Consider the following 22,763-nt stretch of genomic DNA (forward strand, 5'->3'; position numbering starts at 1 on the left):
GTTGCCTGTCTGGCAAATATACAATAAAATTCATTGAGGTTAGTAGGAACCTTGGGATAGTCGTTACAGGCTTTACATTTAATCCTATAGCTTGTGATCAGCGGGATACTGTATCTTTAAAAACTAATTCAGCTTGTTGTACCCCTGACGCAGAGAATACTGCACGGCCTGTTAATCGTCACATGTGAGGGGTGCGCCTCCGTCGTCACGTGATAGAAGTGAGTGCTCCTTCCCGGCTTCGCCCGTCCGTGACTCGTGACGTCAACACTTTTACGACAGCGTGCGTACTCATTTTTTGTGCGGTCTTGGCGGAGGTGCAGTTGCTGTGAATAGTCTGTTTCTGTTGTGTTTTCTTGGACGGTTTACAACTGAAAAGGAAGTTTAAAGAAGTGAAGGAAAAGCGCGAACTATCGGCGAAGGGAAGATCGACGGCTTTGCCGAGCGGCGCTGTTGCTGGAATCGAGTTGCTCGAGCCCTGGGTGTGCGGCGCGAGGCCCGGCGGATAGGGAGCTCGAGCCGCTCTCCGACTTCTGAAAAGTTTGTTGTTGTCACGTGACCGAGGAGGCGAGGGCAGCTGGAGAGCATTTTGTTTCGGAACATTGAAAACTTCCCATTTCTGCTTTTTTTTAAGTTCTTATTTATTATCTGTTAGTAACTGTTGAGCTATGCCTCAGGCGAAATACAGAAAGATTGCCTTGTTGGGCTACAGATCCGTGGGTGAGTTTTTGTCGAAGTGTTCGTGTTTCTCTTGTGAACACGAGGAGTATCTTCAGTACAGATGTGCAGAATTTATTTCGGGGTTCTGCATTATAAATCGCAGTCGTGGCCGAAAAGCTAAACTGCGGGTCGTTTTTTTCGCGGGCTGTCTTCTCCAGTGTGGATAGAGCTTGACTTGGGAATGTGCAGTATATCTTAAGGGCTCCGGCAGTGTGTGCGTGTTGTGTCTCGCTGTGGGGAGCCGGGCCGCCAGTGTAACATAACATCACTTTATGAGCCCTATACAACTTCAAGCATTAGGAATTCATCTTTTCACATACCCCACCTTGCTCTCCATGTGTGTTGTACGCTCTCTGTGTGTAGCCGGGGCCGCCAGTGTGCGTGTGTGTGCTGTGAGCTCTCTGTGTGTAGCCGGGGCCGCCAGTGTGCGTGTGTGTGCTGTGAGCTCTCTGTGTGTAGCCGGGGCCGCCAGTGTGTGTGCTGTGCGCTCGCTGTGTATAGCCGGGGCCGCCAGTGTGTGTGCTGTGCGCTCGCTGTGTATAGCCGGGGCCGTCAGTGTGTGTGTGTTGTGCGCCCTCTGTGTATAGCCGGGGCCGCCAGTGTGTGTGTGTGTGTGCTGTGCGCTCTCTGTGTGTAGCCGGGGCCGCCAGTGTGTGTGTGTTGTGCGCCCTCTGTGTATAGCCGGGGCCGCCAGTGTGTGTGTGCTGTTCGCTCTCTGTGTGTAGCCGGGGCCGCCAGTGTGTGTGTGTGCTGTGCGCTCGCTGTGTGTATCCGGAGCCTGTAGCTGACTACTTCCTGACAGGAAGCGCCTCACTGTTTTGCCCCCAGCACTGCTGTTACTCTACCCCACCTATGCAATGGGGTGTCTCTGGGTCACAGCAGCAGAATTTGGTGATATTTGGTTAATGTTGAGCAAAGTCTCCTCTTGCACTACTCTTGCTGTCCTCTCTCTCCTGAAGAAATCGCCTCTGTGGTGAAGTTGTGTTCTTCTCTCTCCAGGCAAATCTTCTCTCACCATCCAGTTCGTGGAAGGGCAGTTTGTCGACTCCTACGACCCCACCATTGAGAACAGTACGTGCCCCTGGCCTTCTGCTCCTCGCCCACTGGTCCAGTCCAGGGCGCTGTTAGGCAAACGCTCAACAAGGAAGCATAACCTGGTTTTCCTGCGCTAGGGTAGAGTCCTAATGATTTTCCTGCTGATATGTTTAGTTCTCCAGACAGTAAATGGGTCTCCTGCAGGGTGAATGTTGTCTGCAGGGTGGGAGGCTCTGGGGCGCCCTGTGGGCGGGTTCCAGCACACCTGCCTGATGCCGTGTCTCCGTCTGTCCGCAGCCTTTAACAAAACTGTGTGTGTGAACGGGCAGGACTTCAGTCTGCAACTGGTGGACACGGCCGGCCAGGTACCCGAGGCGCCAGGCCTCTCCTTTCTCTCTGTCGCCCCTCCTCTTCCTCAGCCTCCCTGTCCCTGCAGCAGTTCATCTGTTCATAGCTAATGGTTCGTCCGTCTTGTTTGTCTGTCTGTGCAATGACTCATTCAGCCATCTGTGTCTCTGTTTGCTCTTGTACATTTATTGGTCTATATGCACCCATATTGCCATTAGTGCTGCTTCAGTTAGCACTGAGTCGCCACAACATTCTCTGTCCTGGGCACTAATTTCCTGACTCCACACAGTCCAGAGTAGACTGTGTCTGTGTGGCACACAGGCCAGGCAGCAGCAACTACAGCTGGAGCTGTGTCTCCGTTAGCACTGATTCCCACAGCGCTCCTGTCCCTGAACACATCCCCTCTGATCCAGGCTAGACCTGCCTCCGTTAGTACTGATTCCCACAGCGCTCCTGTCCCTGAACACATCCCCTCTGATCCAGACTAGACCTGTCTCCGTTAGCACTGATTCCCACAGCGCTCCTGTCCCTGAACACATCCCCTCTGATCCAGACTAGACCTGCCTCCGTTAGCACTGATTCCCACAGCGCTCCTGTCCCTGAACACATCCCCTCTGGTCCAGACTAGACTTGTCTCCGTTAGCACTGATTCCCACAGCGCTCCTGTCCCTGAACACATCCCCTCTGATCCAGGCTAGACCTGCCTCTGTTAGCACTGATTCCCACAGTGCTCCTGTCCCTGAACACATCCCCTCTGATCCAGACTAGACCTGCCTCCGTTAGCACTGATTCCCACAGCGCTCCTGTCCCTGAACACATCCCCTCTGATCCAGACTAGACCTGTCTCCGTTAGCACTGATTCCCACAGCGCTCCTGTCCCTGAACACATCCCCTCTGATCCAGGCTAGACCTGCCTCCGTTAGTACTGATTCCCACAGCGCTCCTGTCCCTGAACACATCCCCTCTGATCCAGGCTAGACCTGCCTCCGTTAGCACTGATTCCCACAGCGCTCCTGTCCCTGAACACATCCCCTCTGATCCAGACTAGACCTGTCTCCGTTAGCACTGATTCCCACAGCGCTCCTGTCCCTGAACACATCCCCTCTGATCCAGACTAGACCTGCCTCCGTTAGCACTGATTCCCACAGCGCTCCTGTCCCTGAACACATCCCCTCTGGTCCAGACTAGACTTGTCTCCGTTAGCACTGATTCCCACAGCGCTCCTGTCCCTGAACACATCCCCTCTGATCCAGGCTAGACCTGCCTCTGTTAGCACTGATTCCCACAGTGCTCCTGTCCCTGAACACATCCCCTCTGATCCAGACTAGACCTGCCTCCGTTAGCACTGATTCCCACAGCGCTCCTGTCCCTGAACACATCCCCTCTGATCCAGACTAGACCTGCCTCCGTTAGCACTGATTCCCACAGCACAACTGTCCCTGAACACATCCCCTCTGATCCAGACTAGACCTGCCTCCATTAGTGCCTTTTCCCAACCCGGAAAGGGTCTGTATTCACAGTGCCACGGTCACGTCTCTGTCCCCGTGTCTGTGTGTAATGCTCGGAGTCGTGTGTGAGGCTCTGGGTCCTCTCTGACCCTGTATGTCACCTGTCCCCCAGGACGAGTACTCCATCTTCCCCCAGTCTCACTCCATGGACATCCACGGCTACGTGCTGGTCTACTCCGTCACCTCCACGAAGAGGTGAGACTCGCGCTGCGCTGTGGTTTGGTTCCGTCTGCTCCGGTGCGGTCCGGGTTTGACTGAGGCTGCGGGTGAAGTCCGGATGAGACCGCAGTACTGTGCCGAGCCCTGTCCCGACTCCGCACGGCTGTCGGCCGCGTTTCCTGGGAACGCGGGAAGGGCTTGTTGCGTGGGACCTGGAACAGTATGGGTCGGGGAGGGATGACGCGTGTTCCGGACCTGGAAGGCTGGGCGGTCTTCCTGAATTTGTGGTCTCGTACTTGTGGAAGGTAAGGTGAAGCTGTCTGCGAGTCGTCCGGTTCTAGCGGGGTTTTGCTTTGCCCCGTGTCCAAATGGTTTGTTTTTTCGTTCCACGTATCGATTGGTTTTCGCTCGTTGCGTCGCCCCAGGCGGCAGCTTCGCCCCGCCGGCTCCCCGGCCAAGCCCAGACCTGTCCCGCCTGGGCCTGCGGCCGCTCCCGTACGGAGCCGGTCCGCCGCCGAAACAGGCAGGGCAGAATGGAAAAGCAAGAATGCTGACCTGGTTCTGAAGCAAAGAGGTCGGGTCTAAAAAATCACTCCCGCCTTCTGGATCGGCAGCTCTGCGAGCGACTCGAGCTTAACATTAAGACCAAACCAGTCCACCCCCCTGTCCCTGCAGCGCGGGTCTCTCCGTGGGTGAGCTGTCCTCCGTCCGAAGTTGCTGTGTCCTAACACTGTCGCTCTCCTCTCCTGCAGCTTCGAGGTGGTCCAGGTCCTGCACGACAAGCTGCTGGACATGGTTGGGAAGATCCAGTAAGTTCCTGTGGATTCTGGGGGTAGTTGAGTTTTTTCAGTCTTTTGAATGATTAAATTGTTTTTGTTTTATTTTTTTTAGGGTGCCTACCGTTCTTGTTGGAAACAAAAAAGACCTTCACATGGAGAGGTAACTGTGAGTGCAAGGGTGTCTGTGAGCGGTCGAGTCTGTGAGTGCCATTGTGTCCCGAGTGTGAGAGGGTATCTGAGTGAGATCTGTGTGCTTCTGTGCATGCAGACATGCCTGAGTCGAATAGTGCCCCTTTGATCTGAGTGCGATCGTGTCTGAGTCTTACAGTGTGTGTGGATCTGAGTGCGATCGCGTCCGTCTGAGTTATTGCGGTTGGTGCATGTAATTGAACCCTCTCTCTGCTCTCTTGCCCCAGGGTCATCAAACCAGAGGAAGGCAAGAAACTGGCTGATTCCTGGGGCGCCGCGTTCATGGAGTCTTCGGCCAAAGAGAATCAGGTAAGGACTCCTCAGTCCTTACAGGAGAGCAACCGGGAAGGAGCATGAGATTGGTTTGGATGGAGAGCTGTAGGCTTCCTGAGCGCCACAATCCAGCAGGTCTCGTGGTGCTCTGAAGTAGTTTCGACACCCAGGGTCATGGGGGTGGGAGTCCCACATGTGGTCCGCAGGGTGTGTCTGAATGCTGAAGAAGCCTTGGTAAGCATTTCCTGTCCTGTCTTCTCCCTTGCCCGCCACCTTGCAGACGGCCGTGGAAGTCTTCAAGAGGATCATCGTGGAGATGGAGAGGGCTGACGGCAACGCGCCGTCCGAGGAGAAGAAATGCGCCGTGATGTAGACAGCCGCCGGAGTGGGCGGGGGGTGGGACGACACGGTCAGGCAGCCCCCCCTCCCCCAGCACTCAGACACCGCCAGCCACCATGAGACACTCGAGGTTTAGAGAGCCCTCCCTGCAATCGTAGGCTTACTCCGCCAGGGAAGCAGCCTGTCCTGGTCTGAACCCCCACCCCTAGCCCGCCAGTCGCACCCCAGACTCCTCTCTACCTCCCCAGGAGACCCGTCTTTGTGATTGAGAAATTGAGAATTGGAAGGAGACAGTCAGTCTAGACTGTCAGCTCGCCTGCACTAGAGAATCCTGAGCGAAGCTGTGACAGCGGAGTGGCTGTTGTGTTTAGGTCCCGACAGAGATGGCAGATCCCGGGTTTGGGTGAGACCTGGTCCGAGCTGTTGTGGACTAGGCCAGCTGTTCTCAAACGCAGGGGCGTGGGTGGGCATCCCCAAGTGAAGGATAACAAAATGACTGCACAGCGTGCATGTTGTATCTGCAGCAATGAATAACTTCAATCTGAATCTTGCCAGTGTTGGACCGCTGTCCAGTAGTTGCTGCACAAGGTCTGTCGTCATCTGAGTTTTAATCATGTGCCGTGCTCTGCACGTCTACACAGAAAACTTGACTCGCGAGGAGCTAAAATTGCTGCCTTAGCGTCTGGTTTTGAAATTAACACGTATATTGGTGGCACACAGGTTACTTTTATTTGATGTTTTTTAATCAGTTTACAAAACAGTGGGACCTCTCCTTCATTTCCTAAACTGTGCCTTTCTAAACCAGTGAGATGCATGTCAGGTTAGGGAGAACAGCTCCAGCAGAGACCCTAAAAATGCAATAAAATGTGCTCGCAATCACATTATGGTCAGTCATGTGCTGCAGTGCTCACTGTGCTTTCCTTCCTAATTATTTTTCATTTGAATTAAGGCCTTGGTGGTTACACCTAACAGCCTGCTGTGTTGGAGGCTTTTTGGGATGAATTTGTATGTGTGGAAAAACTAAAATTTCCCTTTGCATTGCCTGTAGTACCGCTCACTCTGTGTAGAAGTTCAAAACGTCAGCAACATGCAGGCACCCGTGTCCATTACAGTGGAGATGGACACAATGCAAGATTTTCAGCTTACAGACGGTACCTGCATGAGTCAGAAAGGAATAGTAAATATTAGAATAGAAGCTGTGGCATAACAGGAAATAAGAATAAAATAGGGAGATAAGCAGGAGAAATAATCATGAATGTATCTTCTATAATAGGTATGTGTGTTGGGGGTGCCTCATGGAGAAAAAGGGGTACATGATCTAAAACGTTTGAGATCCACTGGACTAGAACACAGTTAACTTGCGCAGTTCAGGATCATTTACCAGTCTAGCCATCCAATCCTGGTACAGAGTACAGAGGCCTGGCACACGTATTAACCCAGCCAGCTACATCTGACCAGTCCTGTCCCAGAGCCTCGCTGTCCCAGCCCGCATTTACACGGCCAAGCACAGGGCTGACAGGGGTCTCCAGCAGATCCAGCCTGTGTGATTTTAGACCAGACCCAGGGTTCAGGGTTCGAACCACCACAGGAGCCGGTTAGCCAGGGTGAGAAATGTCTGAGCTGCTTGCCCCTGTCCTCCTGCGCTGGTGTGAGAGTCTGCGTGCCCCTTGGTGACGGGTCCCCTGCAGCTCAACAAGGTATTATCAAAGCTGGAGTGTGGGGACGCGTGTGGCCCTGAAGGACTGTGCGGGATTTCTTGGTTAGCAGTTACTGCTGCACGTTGTGCCACCTGGATCCTGGTCTCCTGCACCTTCCTGCTGATCGGATCCTTCCCTGCTGGAGCTGAATCGATCTTAATCCTGTGTCCCACTCGGTCGGCAGCGCTGTGAACACCAGCGCGCGTGTGGTTTGTGTGTTATGTGTGTTTGTGCATCTGCCTTGCTGAATGATTCTGGGTGAGTAGATGGGAGTCCTACTGTGTAGCCAGATTTGAGATTTTTCTTTTTAACGTGAACAATGTTGACCTTTTAAAAAGGGGGGGTTTTAGACAAAAGTACTTGTGACTTGTGCAGTTTTGGGAACTGCTGTAGTCTGAAACAGACATACCCCCCCTACAATATTTGCAGTATTGTAAAATATTTTGGGATGAGTCCCAAGCTGTCAGCTACAGAACCTTTATGACATGACAGTGATGTTACCACTTAATACAGCCCACACCTTAACCGATATGTTAATCCAACTCATTATTAGTTTTGGTTGGAACAGAAGTCTGCAGCAAAATGGAGCTGAAGGTTAGTAAGCAAGTCTTAACCTTGCAAAGTGTTTCTACAACACATTGAACCGGAGTGACCCCTGTAGGCAGGTATGTGGTACTGCAAGGAGGGGGGGGGGTTCTCGGCTTTCTCAAATTTATCCCCAATGTACATAGAGGGTTAGATCAAGATTTTATGGTCTGACAGATTAAACAGTGATGTAAATAATCCCACAGTTGTTACCGTAATTATTTAATCACAGCAGTGTAATGGTTTCAGGGTAGCTGTTAATAAGATGTTTGAATTGTAATACTTGACATCTTCCTCCGCCGCCTCTCTCTACCTCTGTATTTCTCTTTTTGTGCCCCCATCAATCTGTCCCTCCATCTCTTCTCTCCTTCTCTCTGTATTCCTCTCCTTCATTCTCTCTCTTCCTCATTTTCCCCTTTCTCTGTCTCTCTACCTCTCTTTTTAATCCAATTTTTAATTTTAATTACAGTAATGCCAAAGCAATAACAGCAAAACATTTACATTCGTGACTATGACATTGAGAGGCTCACTCTCTGTCCCTCAGGCTGTGGCAGGAGATCTCATACTGGGTTGTAGCTCTTTTGAGCTCGATCCTCCAGTAGGACAGGAAGATGATTGGATTCTGGTAGGAGTGGGAAAACTGGGATTAGATTTATTTTAGAGAGGAATGTTTGTCTAATCCCAGAGTTTTTCTCATAGTGCGGCAGAAAGTACATCTCTGTCTCTGCTTCTCTGTGCTGGCAGTGGGAGCACAGCCTGTCCTCTCTGGACAGCCAGGTCTGTCTGTGTCCAGTTTCTATGTCCAGGCTGTGGTCACTGAGCCTGTCCTGTCTGGACAGCCAGGTCTGTCTGTGTCCAGTTTCTATGGCCAGGCTGTGGACACTGAGCCTGTCCTCTCTGGACAGCCAGGTCTGTCTGTGTCCAGTTTCTATGGCCTGGCTGTGGCTGCTGAGCCCGTACTTTGTCAGTATATTTTTATCTTTCCCATCACATCTTTGTATTCCTCCCCTCTCACTACCTCTTCCTATTTTTTTGCAGTTCTTCCTGTTTTAATGACCACCTTCTTTATAAATATTGAAGAAAAAATCATGGCAGTTCTTTTTCCGTAACGGTAAAACTATTCATGCATTTAATTTTTTCCCTGTCAATGGAATTATATGCCATACTATGTGTTGAGCTGAGGACCTCAACTTACTTTGTTAAAAAAGCCCATTTCTTGACCTTTGATGAACTAACTACAGCTTGAATGAATGCATTACCTCAGCCTGAATAGGTGATTAATGATGATTATTGGTGATTGGTAATCCTGAAGGAGGGGTGTGGCTGGGCTGTGTGCCTTCCTGTGCCCATCCTGGCCGATGGTGCTGTGCTCATGGCTGTCTGGACACGTTCTTCATCCTCCGATAGGAACGCCGCGCAGGAAAACAGCGGGAACCCACGGATCTTTCGTGTCGGACGGGACGCATTGCATACAGAGACCTCGACGGCAATTCTCCTGTTCTTTCATTCTGTAACATGTTTTTTAAAAAAAAGGCATGGAGCTTTGTTGTGGAGGAACATGCTTTTTTGGATTTGGCCCCGGTTTCCCTAGTGTGGCCCGTGGCTGTGCTCGGCACCCGGAAACTTCTCTGTAAACAGTTTTGTACATAAACCCTCTACTCCTGTAAAAAGGTGTCTGTCTCTGCTTTGTTCACGCACACCGAAGAGTGGGCGGCTGCTTCTAACATGGCAGAAGCCTTTGTGGACAAGACATCGGGCTCATTACTGCAGGATAAGTGTTCACTCAATCACTTTTGTTGTCACACAGTGCCTTTCAGGGCAGCGCCTTCTCAAGGCACTTGATCCATTAAGAAGCAGTCGAGAGAAACTACAGTAAAACCTGATTGAAGTGAGAAAATAAATGGATTGGGAATTAAGGTCAGTGAACACTTCCGTTGTAAGGCGGGGTTTAAAAACCTCTGCAGGAGCTGTGAGATTAATACTGGGGGGGTGGGGGCTGCTGCTGAAAAGACCCCCAAACGCTCTCTATGATGTGACGTCCTGGGAAGGTTGAGGAGCCTAAAGCCAGCGGAACGAGGGGAGTGGGCGGGGAGCTGGGGGGGGGACAGTGACTCCTGCAGGCACACGGGACACAGACCATGCAGCGCCTGGTCAGTCGAGGAGAGTCTTGCACTCTGCCTGTAAGAGACTGGTAGCCAGTGCAGTTGTCTCGGCACAGATGTATGTTCCAGCGTTTGGTCAGTCGTAGAGGATCGCTGAGTGTCGGGCTGACTGGACAATGGCAGTGGAAGACGGCTGATGGCTAAAGGAACTGAGTCTCTTTAGTCTGTAGGGAGTGTCCCACACTGACAGGCTAAAGGAACTGAGTCTCTTTGGTCTGAAGGGGGTGTCCTGCACTGACAGGCTAAAGGAAGTAAGTCTGATCTCGGAAGTTAAGCAGGGTTGGACTTAGTTAGTACTTGGATCGGAGACCGCCTGGGAATAGCTGGCGCTCTAAGCTTTTGTCCTCAGGAGGTGCCAGATCCCTGCTCATTTCCCTCATTGCCAGCAGCCATATCACCCTGCAACTCCCAACTGGCAGCCCACTGCAACTCAGCAGGTGTGAGCCTGGCCAGTACCTGGATGGGAGACTCCTGGGAAAAACTAAGGTTGCTGCTGGAAGAGGTGTTAGTGGGACCAGCAGGGGGCGCTCACCCTGCGGTCTGTGTGGATTCTAATGCCCCAGTATAGTGACGGGGACACTATATTGTAAAAAAGGTCCTGTCTTTCAGATGAAACATAAAACTGAGGTCCTGACTCTGTGGTCATTAAAAATCCCACTGAATTTTTCGAAAAGAGTAGGGGTGTAACCCATTTCCCATTGGCCTTTACCAGCCATGGCCTCCTAATGATCCCTGTCTTTGAATTGGCTTCATCACTCTGTTCTCCTCCCCACTGAGAGCTGGTGTGTGGTGAGTGTACTGGCGCACTGAGGCTGCTGTTGCATCATCCAGGTGGGGCTGCACACAGGTGGTGGTGGAGGGGAGTCCCCGTTACCTGTAAAGCGCTTTGAGTGGAGTGTTCAGAAAAGTGCTATATAAGTGTAAGGAATTATTATTAATATTATTAGTCTCTTTAGTCTGAAGGGAGTGCCCTACACTGACAGGCTGAAGAAACTGAGTCTGAAGAGACAGTCTTGAAAAGAGACTTTAAGAGGACCTGATCCAAGTGACAGAGTCAACCCAGTGACTTTTTCGGTATCCGCAGTCAAACACAAACCAGAGTACACAGGCGGAGACTGTTTGATAGTGTACTTAACATAATGAATAGGAAGCACTACTGTACACAAAGGGTGGTGGGGGGGTGGAGCAAGCTACCCATGTTTTTGAGGCTGATACCTGTTTTCTTTCAAGAAAACATCTGACAGAGGTCCTCAGATCAATTAACTACTAATTCTCAGACAGGCCTGATGGGCAGAATATTTCCTCTCGCTTCTGAACTTTCTTAATAAACACATGAAGGAAATCATCTAATCAAAATTGAACATAACGAGCAGTATTCACGTTGAATTAAAAAGATCTGAGTGACCCGGAGCTTTGTCCTGTGTTTTTAACACTGTATGTGATCTGCAGATAGCGTATTCCCAAAGATACATATTGTGATTATTGTTTGTGAGTGTTGTTTACGGATCCAATGAACCGTAAATCGCTGAATAGAAAGATGCAAAGTCGACGCATGTGTTTACGCTTTGTAGTAAGACGTATGAAAGAGCTGCGCAGAGAGAGGTCGGAAAAGAAAGGGTTAACTTACGCGGAGGGATACAACTGGCCTAAGCACCGAGGAGCATGTTTACTCAACATCTTGTTGTGTATCCTTCCTCCAGTTCAATAACGTACAGTATACGGGCCGAAGGGGGAAAAAACTAACGGAATTATTTTTTTAAATGACGCCAAATATTTTTTTTGTGCATGAGAAGTGAGTTAACATGACTTAGACACGGTTTGTTTTATATTATTATTGTGCTTTTATTTTTTGTGAATGTGGAGGAACATAAGTGCCGCCCGGGGACTTTATCACTCTCTGGTCGAAAATGGCTCCCGTGTTTCAATCGCTCCAACCCCCACTGTTCTGTGACATTTACGGTTCTTAAAACAATAAAATTCCTACAGACATACATATCGAGGCAGGCCACAGATACCACGGGGCATAACTTAAGCCATTTGTACCTTATCGGTTTAGCGCTTGAAGGCTTGGAAATGAAATAAAACTGAAAAACGCGCTGGGCTCAGAATGGACGCGTTTTCGGAGTGGGTGGGAATATTGAAGTTTGCCCACAGCAGGAAGACGATAATACTGTTTCGCCGAAACAAACTGTAGCCAGGTTAAATGCAAAGAAAACGGACCGGTGGGATCAGTCCTTCTGTGCGGATTAAAGGGAACCCGGGAGGGCCGTGTGCGGCGCAGTCGTGTAAAAACACTTTTTGTGCGGAGCCCGGAGCGCACAGGACCGCCGGAGACCCGCTCCCGTGAAGTTGTGCGCGTCAAGATCTGGGGTCGGTGTATGTTTTGCGAGCGGGAATAATTGCACACCTCCTTCTCTTTCTTCGAAACAACTAGTTCAAAAACAAATCGCCGAAGCACCCGCAGGGTTACATGCTCGATCGGGCGCCGAGCTGTTCCCCCGATGGAGGCCGCCGGCGCCGAGCTTGCGGCCGGGCTGATCTGACTCCGGGATCGCGCTGTGAAAAGGTGGGTTTTCGTCCTCGCTTCTCTTGTACCACAGGTTTCGTCCTTCTTAACTATTGCAAATTACTCTCCAAAAACTCTTACGCCCTTCTGTTCCTCCGTTTAATAATGTTCAATCCTACAAACTGCGGGGGTTAAAAAGGGAAATTGTATCCCCGTACAGTGTGCGAAGTGCGTTGTCCGTAACATTGTTTCTTATTTAAACATTTAGACACGCCATTCTGGGTTACCGGTGTCTTATTCTTCCCCGCTTATGGATTTTGGTAGACATTTATTTGTTTAACACTGTATTAAAGAGAGTTTTATTATTTTGGGAGTAACTTTTTTTAAAGGTCCATTATTATTTTAGGGAACGTCAGTAGGGTTTCCTAATACAGTCCTGCCCGTGTACCAAGCGGATGAGCCCCGCACCTTTCAAATCAAATATGATGGTTTAATATGATTATTTCTGAGAGCTGGAATGCACTCAAAACGATATGTAGCTCAATAACGAACAATTCCCAGCGTACAGAAACAGGCCACCCCATCCCACCCTTTGTTTTAGCCATCATTTGTATTCAGGATTTTTATTTTTTTATTTTTTTAACGCGTTTAGGAGCTGAAAGTTATTTTCGCGTGAAAGAGTTGGGATACGTTTCCGTTCGTTTTTGGTTGTCTTGGGGTTTGACAAATATATGTCGCTTTCAGGCCTCCATCAAAACATTGCATCTCTCCATTTTAATTGGGGAATAAATCTCTTTTGTTTAACCCCAACTCCCCCACCCCCTCCGCTATTAATGAAGACGAAATTTCAAATAAAACGCCTTGAAGGCACGGTTTAGTTTTTAATAATGAAGCTTGATTGTATTTATAGTATGGTGTTCTGCCCTGGCTGTGTTAATGTATGTTGTTTATTGAAGAAAACAAGACATATGTTTTTATCTCAAGTTCATTTACTTTCATGAAGTATTTGATATTCCTGGATAAAATCCTGCATGTTAACGCAACGTGTATTTACGAATAGCGTTTTAATGAGCAATTTACTTAAATAATAGGGATATACCAATATTTCATGACTACTTCTCCTTTTCCCTAATATCTGATAAGCTATGTTTTCACAACCTCTCTGTAGATTTATTGTTTATAGTTCAACTATGATTAAAACTTATCCCCATACTCTAAAACATTTCAGAAGTAATGAAAATGTTATTCTAGATATACAGTGTTAATTTAACATTATATGTCTTGTGTTTACATCGGCGAAATTGTGAAGGGGTTGCGGGGTCATTCTGGATACTTCTCAAATAGAAACTACAAGGGAAAGTATGGCTGAAATTGAGTTTCATTGCTTTTGTGTCTGTTTACCGTCGCATCTTAGCCTGCGAGAGTGTTAATTTGGGTTTTTCGTGTTTCTCTTTCGATTTCGGCCTATAGGCCTAACCGCCGGGCACCTCCCCGAGCTTTCCTACAGAGCGTGGCCGATCGCGCTGCGGTGAAACTCGTTTTAGTCACTCGGTCCATATAGAGGCTTTGAACCTGTAAGGGCAATCTTCGGGAAATGTTTTCGCTGAACTATTCGCATATTCCTTATAGGCTTTAACTTGGTTAGCGGTCTAGGAAGCAAAAAAGTGAGTTTTTAAAGTGTTATTTTAAGTCCATAGTGAGATTGACCTTAAAGTAACGTGGCGGGCGGGATCACACTCGCTGTATCGTAACAGTGCGTGCTTTAGGTCAATTACTGAGCAAAAGTTTTGAAACCGATTTATTTAGGATAACGTACTGACCCTATAAACAGCGTAGAAATTGCAGGATATAAATACATGAGTTATATTTAAATATATTCCCCTGATTACTTTTATGAGATGCGAGTTGCAGTTTATTACAGTTCTATAAACTGCAGTAAGTTATTTATCAGAAACAAGTAACATTACAGTAAGAACACTGTTGTAGTAAACATTTGAAGTATCTGTACATATTTAATGTTTGATGTTGTCAAACCTCATCTGGTTTTCTTCCTACAAAGCTAAGAGTGCTCTGCATTCAGTTTTAGTAACAGTCTTTAAATGTGATTTAAAGTGTCTTTAAGTAAAGCTAATCTTACGTTTCAGGCATGAAGTAAATGAGAGAGAATATATACTTTTTTAGCCCTCATTGGTAATGGCAAAGGGCAGGACTTCAGCAAAAAATCTATGCTTTAGCAATACCAGAATTCTACAATCAGTGAAAGCAGATTCACAAATAAGCTAAAAAATAAGTTAGCACAGGTACATGGTGGTACACTGGTAAGCATTTCTGCCTTGCAGCATTGGAGCTCTGGGTTTAATTCCTGTTGTCCTATCTGTTTGGAGTTTGTATGTTCTCCAACAGTGCAAAGACCTACTGGTAGGTTAATTGACTTCTGGGAAGCTTGGTCCTTGTGTGTGTTTGGGTGCCCTGCAATGGCGTCCTGTCCGGTGTGTACCCTGCCTTGTGCCCGTTGCTTGCTGGGATAGACTCTGGCTCCCCCATGACCCTGAATTAGAAGACATGGTTAGAAAATGGATGGAGGAATGGAATTGGAGGAATGGAATTAAAACAGCAGTTACACGACAAGAGATTAACGTGGGAGTAGGTTAATCCCATTAGCCATGTCTTTGAATCAGTTATAATGGTTCCCTTTACAAAGGAGATCAAGAACAAGACAATGCAAACAAGAGGAGCCATTCGTCCCATCTAGGCAATCTGGTAGTCAGTAGCAAATTGATCTGAGGTGCTCATCCATCTGGTTCTTGAAAACAGGGTATCGGCTTAAACCACTTGTCTGGATAGCTTGTTCCACACCCCCACCATACTTTGTGTAAAGCAGTACCTCCCATTCTTAGTTTTATGTGCACCCTTCTGTAGTTTCTGCTTATCCCCTCTGATTCAGGTTTCACCCATGGGAGGTGTTCTATAAAAATCGGTTTGGTTACAGCGCACACAGAGAAACTGTTATGTACTAGGCAGCCTCCCTTAATTCATTCTCCCCATCGCTCACAGCTCATGCTCACAGCTCAACAGGAAGAGGAAAAGGGGACTCTAGTGGCGTGTGGTGGCACAGCTGGCCTGTGCTCCCCTGCAGAAGCTCCACACTCCCTCCAGAAATGAACACCCGCAGGAAGTGTGGTTTGGCTGGAAATTGTGCAGGTCAGGTTGGAAGAACACTGCCCGTGCTTTACTGGCAGCACGCTGGCGCATGGCTCTTGTGGACCAAGGCGCTGTGCCTGAGGAGTGTGGGGAGGTGGCAGAGCCATTCTTCTGGATAGTTGGGAATGAAATCCACAGGGTCAGAGAAGAAAGGTCTGTTTCGATACATTGTGCTGGCTTTTGATGTTTCTGCTTCACTGATTGGTAAATGTCGTGCTCCTGCTGTGTGCCGTACAACAGAAGAAGGGTTACTGACAGGAGGAAGGCACTTAGCCCTCCGCAGGCTTGTGTTTGGCAGTCCAGTAAGGGAGCCTAAAATCTCATGCAGCTGATTCTTGATCCAAGAGTTGGATCGCCATCCACCGTCCTGTAAAGCCTGTTCCAGACACATGCAACTCTTTGCGTAACGCAATTTTCAATTCTCCATTCTAAGTTTATTCCCTTTTTTGTTTCCAGTAATGACTTTGTCATAATCCAGCACATTGTGGTGCGTGGCAGGTTACACTCTGGACAGGACATCAGTCCACCCCCACACAGACACACTCACACCAGGGCTAATTTTCCTAGAACCTAATTACCTACCAGTGTGTTTTTGGACTGGGAGGAAACCGGAGCACCTGGAGGAAAACCTCATCAATATGGGGAGAACATACAAACGTCACACAGATAGAACCCCAGGAGTTGAATGCAGAGCCCCAGCGAAAAACAACGTGTCACTGTGCTGTCAGGATTTTCTATATTTTGAGCGGATCTCCTAGCACTTTCCGCTGTTGAAGAATGAAGAGGTTTAATTTCTTTAGCCTGTCTGTATGTGGTAAAGTCCCTAGCACCAGGGATTATGGATGCTCATCTTTGGAGCTGTGGGAAAGCTGACTGGATCTGTCAGTCTTAAATGCACTAAAATGCACATTTGTTCCAGTTTGTAGCCTCAGTGTAGATATTCATGGCTGTGTGGTTGAAGTGGTTACTTGGGTGGTCTTTATTGAAATCCTTCATTATCTTGGGTGCTTGAATCAAGTCCCTTCATTTGAGGAGCTAATTAAAGCTTTGCAGGCATGAAGAACCTTGCTCGGGTGTTCGGTGAACTAGCTGTGGCGGTGTCGGGAACTGAGATTCAGTTTTGCCGGTGCATGATGGGAGTCGGCGCGTGATTGTGTTGCTGGCATGGGCTGGCAGGCCCTGTTCACTGCAGCACTGGGCTGTGTGTTTAGTGCTCGGACACTGAACAGTTCTTGAAGCCCTTTGGGGGTGTTATATGTGATGGCTGTTCTTACGGTGTCTTGTGTATGCTGTGCAGGGGTGGAGGCCAGGGGCTCCCAGTGCTGGAGGCCCACACACCTGCTGGTTCTCATTCCCACTGAGCTCGGTTACCTTGTCGAAGCCTGAAATGATCTAAGAAGCTGCTTGATTGGAATTTCTGCAGGATAATTCCTACTCAAACATTTGGAATTTCTTTACCTCCGATCGGCCACCTCCATGTGTCAGGAACTGATCATGTTTAAGGGCTGAAAACAGTTCCGATTCATCCAATTTGTAAGTCAAGGAAAGGTTCGGTTGTGCGGCAGCCCTGGACGGGAACAGGCACCATCAGGTATGTGGAGCTGCAGAACAAGGAACCCCCTGGTCTAGATGACCCATTTTGTTTCCCAGGAGGTTCCTGGTTCATGTCCTGCTGTGCCGTGGCATGCCGATGGGCTGCCCTAGTCTCTGTGGGGTTCTTTGGGCAGAAGACCTGCTATGGTCAGCTGAACTGATCCGAAGAGGAGTACCTGGTGCAGCAGGCATGCAGCTGTTGCTGATGGCTGTCATCACCCGGGGCCGGCAGGTACAGTCAGCGCGGGTTGTATGCATTTCTGGAGCATTTTCGGACGGAGTGGAATGGCATGCGCTGACGCTCACAGTGGTGTTGAAGTTGAGAGCAGGACGTTATTAGCTGGGTGCGCCGGGGAAGGGAGAAAGACTGAAGCTCGGTTGAGTTTAGCCAGATCAGAGGTGTGTTTGACGTTTCCTCCTGGGGAGCAGGGGGCTGGCAAGAGGGTGTCAGACCCACTTGTTCTGGCTGCAACAAAACCTCTTGATTGGAGAAGGGACCAGCTATGAGGGGGAGATCCTCACTCATGACATGGGACAGAACCCCTTGGAGCCCCTCTGACAAGTCCAGGGGCAAGGCAAGACATGCACATGTGCTTCGTTTCCACCTTGGAAGTTTGTAGGTGCCAGAGAACAAAAGAGTCTGTCCTGCCTCTCAGTCCCTGGTGCTCCTGGTCCAGTTTTCATGCAGAAGGTGAAACATTGCTCCTGGTGGCCCAGGTCAGCTGCTGACCGCCAGGGTTCCTCAGGGATTTAAACTCTGTTTGCTGGACACTGGGGGAGGGGGTCCCCAGGAGATTGGAGAAAAGCTTCACTCCCCGTTCTGTGTGAAACTGAAACTGGAAGTGTGGCAGTACAGAAATGCGTATTTTGACCTGAAATTTATATTGTGAGACCTAGTGTGGGGACCTTAATGAAGCCTTACTCCAGGGATCTCCTCTTTTGAAGAAATAGGAGGCTGGGAGCCCTATTTTCAGGGCTGGTACCAAAGGGGTTAGTCAGACCTTCAGTGTTTTCACCTTGGGAACTGAAGTCATGAGTGAAACTGGATTCTTGCCCATGGAGCGACTTCAGGCTCAGCCGGTGGAGAGCTGGGGGTCTCTATTCTCAGTCGGGTGGGAATTTTCTACTGAAGTGACCTTTTTCTGTGTCCTAAATACCTGTAAGCAGCTACATCTTTAGAACATTTCATGCTATGAGTACCCTTGTTGTTTTAAAGTGTTGATTTCAGGGTGTAACCTGCTGTTTGAACAGTTTTGGATGGCAACAGTGAAAATTTGCATCTCGCTGTTGGTGTCTCTGTAATAAGGCTTTATTTTGTGTGAACGTTTTTAAAAAAGGAAAGCAATTTTGATTAAACATGATAACCTGTCATGTCCTGTTTGAAGCTAAGGTCACTATAAAGTAGTTTAAACGCTCAGCAGATTGTTCCATTTGATATTAATAAAATATTTTCATTTAAATATGACATTGAGTTTAAATATGATCATATTAAAATAAGGGAATTTATTTAATCATCATATTTGGAAGTAGCCGTACGGTGAAGTGATTCTGATCATCCACACTTCAATATTCCTTTTTGTGAGTTTCGAAACAAATACATTTGCTTCATGTCGTCGCTGCCGGAACCTTTCATCTTTTTTGTTGTTTCCTGACGGCGCTTCCGACTCGTACAGGAAGTGTAGCACACGGAAGTGGCCTTTTCTTTGTGTATCTGCTTTGGGGGGGGTAGTTTTATTTTTAGAAAAAAAATCCTGGAATTAAAATCCGGTACTCTACCCCGTGAGAAGAAGGGTGCGCCGGGTTTTTTTATTTTAGGACTGTGGGTTTGCATGTGACGTCGGCGGAGGACGCCGGGAAAGTCCGCGCAGCATCTCGGCGTCCGTCTGCCGTCCCTGTTCCTGCGGAGCTGTGGCGCTCGGGCGCTTGAGCCCTCGGCGGCGAGCGCGCAGGCTGCGTCCCGACTGACCGCCGGCAAGCAGCGCGATGTGTCTGTCCGCGGAGCCGGGCCGGCTGGCGTGATGTAACCCCCGGAGGGCCCGGACTGCGGTGCGTGCTTCCTGGGGCTGGCCGGCAGGACTGGGGGAGTCTTTAAAAAAAACAAAACGAGCGCTTCTGTGCGTGTGTAAACATATTCAGCAGACCTGTACACTAGTAGGCTGATGTGTCGGTTGTTCTTCATTTAAATAACGGTCCTGTGGATGTAGACGCTCGGGAACGAGACGTTAAAAAACGTGGGGAAAAGCCGACGAAAGGCTCAGTGAAGTGTATTTTGTTGTCGCAAGCGGGCTGAGCTAAAATACAGGTGTGCAGATGAGCAGTCATGCCGGTTTCCTGACGTGTATCGCACACAGCGCATAACTATGGGAATGTGGGGAGTAATTAAGAGTTCAAGCAGGTGCTTAATGATCAAGATCGGCAGGTTCTGTATCCGGTTGCACACAAACCCCCCGAGTTGAATGTTCCAATTTAATATCCATCCATTAAGGGCTCTGTAGCGGGTAACACATTGCAGTGTGTCCCCTTTCAGGATAAAGGACTTGTGTTTAGTACTGGAGTATGTTGTGTTTTGTGCCACCTGGACACTTTCATTTTCCTGAAGGTGCCTGAATATTCACTAAAGGACCTGAGCAAGCTGGAGGAGCGGCCGTGAGGCATGAATGCAAGTGGGGTTGATGATTCTCATCTTCTTGTTTGTCTGTGTTCGGGCACTTCTTTGTTAAGACTGTTGGAAGTGCTGATGCCCCTAAATCCCTCGCCCCCTCCCTTTCATCCGGCTCCTTCCTTCGTTCTGTCAGTCTCCCCGATTTTCCCTGACACAGTCCGTGGCTTCTGCCTTTCAGGTCTCTCTGTGAGGGAGATCGGGATCGGGAGCAGGGATGGCTGAACAGAAATCCAACTGCGAGGAAAATGATTCCGAAACAGCAGGTACTGGGACTGTCTGAGCGAGGGGCGGCGACGACCTGTTCTCAGATTATTATACTGTGCCCCCCTTAGGGCTTTGTTTATTTCTGTAATGTGGTGACCCCCCTACTCTCTCTCTCTCACACACACACACACACACACAAGGGCAGGGCTTTTTCTAGAGTAATTACTGCTGCCACACTGGCTAACAAAGGGAGTGCAGAGAGCCTTAATGCTTGTCAAAATGTGCACAATGTGTTTTATGCAGTTTTCAGTAGTTAATGTAGCACTATAATGACAGCACTCAACATCTTAAAGATGATGGTTATCCAGAAATACTAATGGGCTGTGCAAGTCATAAATCGGATTCAAAATGTGTACAACCATGGAGAGAAGCTGCATTACACTTCAGTTGATCGAAGTGTTGAGCCATTGATATTGAAGTGTGGGACCTAGGATATTGCTATTCTTCCAGTGGGCTTGATTGATCGTCAAGCTGCCTGAAGGTGATTTATATTAAGAACCATGTTATTCCTCTTGTGATAGTTTGTGAATGGTTTTAACAGTTGGATCAATACTTTCCTTGGTCATGGTCTGGATGTGTAAATGAGTCAGCCCACGCATGGACTAACTATGAAAAACGGGGGTCTATAACAGCTGCTGGAAAGGTGCTACAGCACAGGACCCGTGAACCAAAGATGGTGTTTACAGTAAACATCACAAACTGAGATCTGTGCCTCCAAACAGCAGGAAAGTCTCAGTGCGGTGTGTTGCCGAGACACTCAGGAGCTCAGTCTTTCATTTTGCTGTACCTTTTAGAAGTTAGAGCTGCTTCACGGAGCATGTCAAAGGACATATGACCACATGAGTCTTCCTAGATAGTGTCCAGTGCATAACAGATCATTGATCCAGAACACGCATTCATAAGAGGTTGCAGACAAGAAGCAGCCATTTGGTCTGTTTGGTAGTTAAATTGTCCCAGGATCTCATCAAGATGTTTCTTGGGAGGGGCGGGTATCAGCTTCAACAATGTGGCTGGGCAGCTTGTTCCAGACTCCCGCCCCTCTTTGTCTAAAGAAGTACCGCCACTTCTTGGGTCAGTCATCAAAATCAAAAACCGTCTTGTGAATTGTTAGTTATTTCCATAATAACTGTTTTCAAACAAATCCATTGTGAAAAGACCTGGCTCAGTTCTCATAAAATGTAGTATAACCTCTTCCCCTAAAGAAAAGTCCAAAATTCACCAGTACCTTTTAGTGCCAGTACCAGTACTCGACCATTTGAGCAGCTGAGCATTTCATTAGTACAGCTTTTGAAACTGCCTGCAGAGCTGACCAGTCTTTCAGGGGCACAGTGCTGTCTGGGGTCTGTTTCTGCTGTGCCGCTGTACCACACCTAACTGTGCAGAACAGAGACTTTTCACACCTGGTCTGAGAGCCCCTTTGGAGCAGCTGTGGCCAGCCTGGCTGCGGGTCTCTTTCCTGCTCCAGTGCAAACTGGTGACTTCATTCATCTGCTTTCTTGTGTTATTAATCTTTCTTCATCAGTCCTGAATGTCAGCAGTAACCGGATTTAGAAGTTTGAATGCATCGCCGGGCTGCGGTTTGTTTTGAAAAGCGAGTAACATTTTTAAGTTGCCCTGGGGCACTTCAGTTCAGTTCAGTGCTGAAGGGGAGAGCTGTGGCAGCCCCTGCCCAAGCTCCTGGTGGTAGACTCCTTGCTGCAGAGGTCACGCTGGGGCCGCTGTGTGTCGTGTCAATGCTGCTGTGAAACCCTGAAGTGGTCTTTCTCACAAGCCTTCTCTTGCCCCCACCCCACCCCACCTCAGCTGATGACAGCGCCCCCCCGGAGCAGCCTGTTCTGTCCGAGGGGGAGCCGAACCCCACCCCTGCGGAGGAGACCCCCAAGATGGCCGGGGAGACCCCCGCACCACCTATGTGAGTCCCTGCTCTGTCCTCCTCACTGTACTGCTGTGCAACTGGAGTACGCAACTGTGGTGTTGCTGCACAGTACAATTCTGCAGGTACCTGCAACTCAAGTGGTTTCAGCTGTGCTCTCCGGCAGGATACTACAGTAGTCCAGTTAATAGTACTGGAGAGCACGGAGGTATTGTACTGAATTCTAAACGATTGTAGCACTTCACTTAACTGTAGCACTAATTCAGATTCAGTGAGCTATATTGGCATGACTGATGAGTTACAGTTTTTCCAAAGCAGATACAAATAACCTTCACAGTACAAACATGTTATTTGGCATTTGTATAAACCACAAAAAGTGTGAGACAGATTCACTGTCTGTCCCTCAGGCTACAGCAGGAGGTCACAGACTGTATTATGATTATTATTGCGAGACAGACTCTGTGTTGCTCAGATTGGGTTACAGCTGTGTTGACATCCCTGTTTTTGGTGGTTTCCTGTGCAGGGAGGACGGCCGGAGCTGCGCACTGTGCAACTGTGAGGACAGGAGTCTGTACGGGCAGCGCGAGCTGCGGCTTTTCGCACCCTCTGCCGACCGACCGCCCCTGCCCCACGCCGCCACTGCCTCCTCTTCTGACCCCCCAGCTGGCTGTGCAGGTCCGGGGGCCGACGACCTGGACACCATCGGCTTCCCCGAACTCACAGCCCCTGCCTCGCTGTTTGACGACACAGGTCAGCACCGTGCCACAACTGTTTCACGCGACGGGCCTACTTTGTCCTTTGAAAGTCGCTTTGAAACAATCACCACATTTCCAGCTGAAACATAAAAATTGTTTGTTAAAACTGCAGCTTGAC

General features: G+C 48.8%; 2 protein-coding genes across 2 annotated transcripts in view; both read left to right on the forward strand.

Annotated features, from left to right (window-relative positions):
* Positions 1-255: 255 nt before the first annotated feature.
* On the forward strand, positions 256-9,299 carry rhebl1 (Ras homolog, mTORC1 binding like 1). The gene is made up of 8 exons (XM_088912416.1): positions 256-717; positions 1,717-1,788; positions 2,050-2,117; positions 3,721-3,803; positions 4,520-4,576; positions 4,659-4,706; positions 4,963-5,044; positions 5,289-9,299. Exons 1-8 carry the CDS (start codon positions 666-668, stop codon positions 5,379-5,381), a joined length of 555 nt encoding a protein of 184 aa, XP_088768542.1. The 5' UTR covers positions 256-665; the 3' UTR covers positions 5,382-9,299.
* Positions 9,300-11,487: 2,188 nt separating this feature from the next.
* Positions 11,488-22,763, forward strand: part of kmt2d (lysine (K)-specific methyltransferase 2D) — a 61,770-nt gene continuing 50,494 nt past the window's right edge. The window contains exons 1-4 of the mRNA XM_088912417.1: positions 11,488-12,357; positions 19,932-20,016; positions 21,821-21,929; positions 22,414-22,640. Of these exons, the coding sequence (XP_088768543.1) occupies positions 19,999-20,016; positions 21,821-21,929; positions 22,414-22,640 (354 nt within the window). The 5' untranslated portion in view covers positions 11,488-12,357; positions 19,932-19,998. The remainder of the gene's footprint in view (positions 12,358-19,931; positions 20,017-21,820; positions 21,930-22,413; positions 22,641-22,763) is intronic.

The sequence above is a fragment of the Atractosteus spatula genome, chromosome 1 (assembly GCF_055471065.1).
Source record: "Atractosteus spatula isolate fAtrSpa1 chromosome 1, fAtrSpa1.hap1, whole genome shotgun sequence".
NCBI classification, from domain to species: domain Eukaryota; kingdom Metazoa; phylum Chordata; class Actinopteri; order Semionotiformes; family Lepisosteidae; genus Atractosteus; species Atractosteus spatula.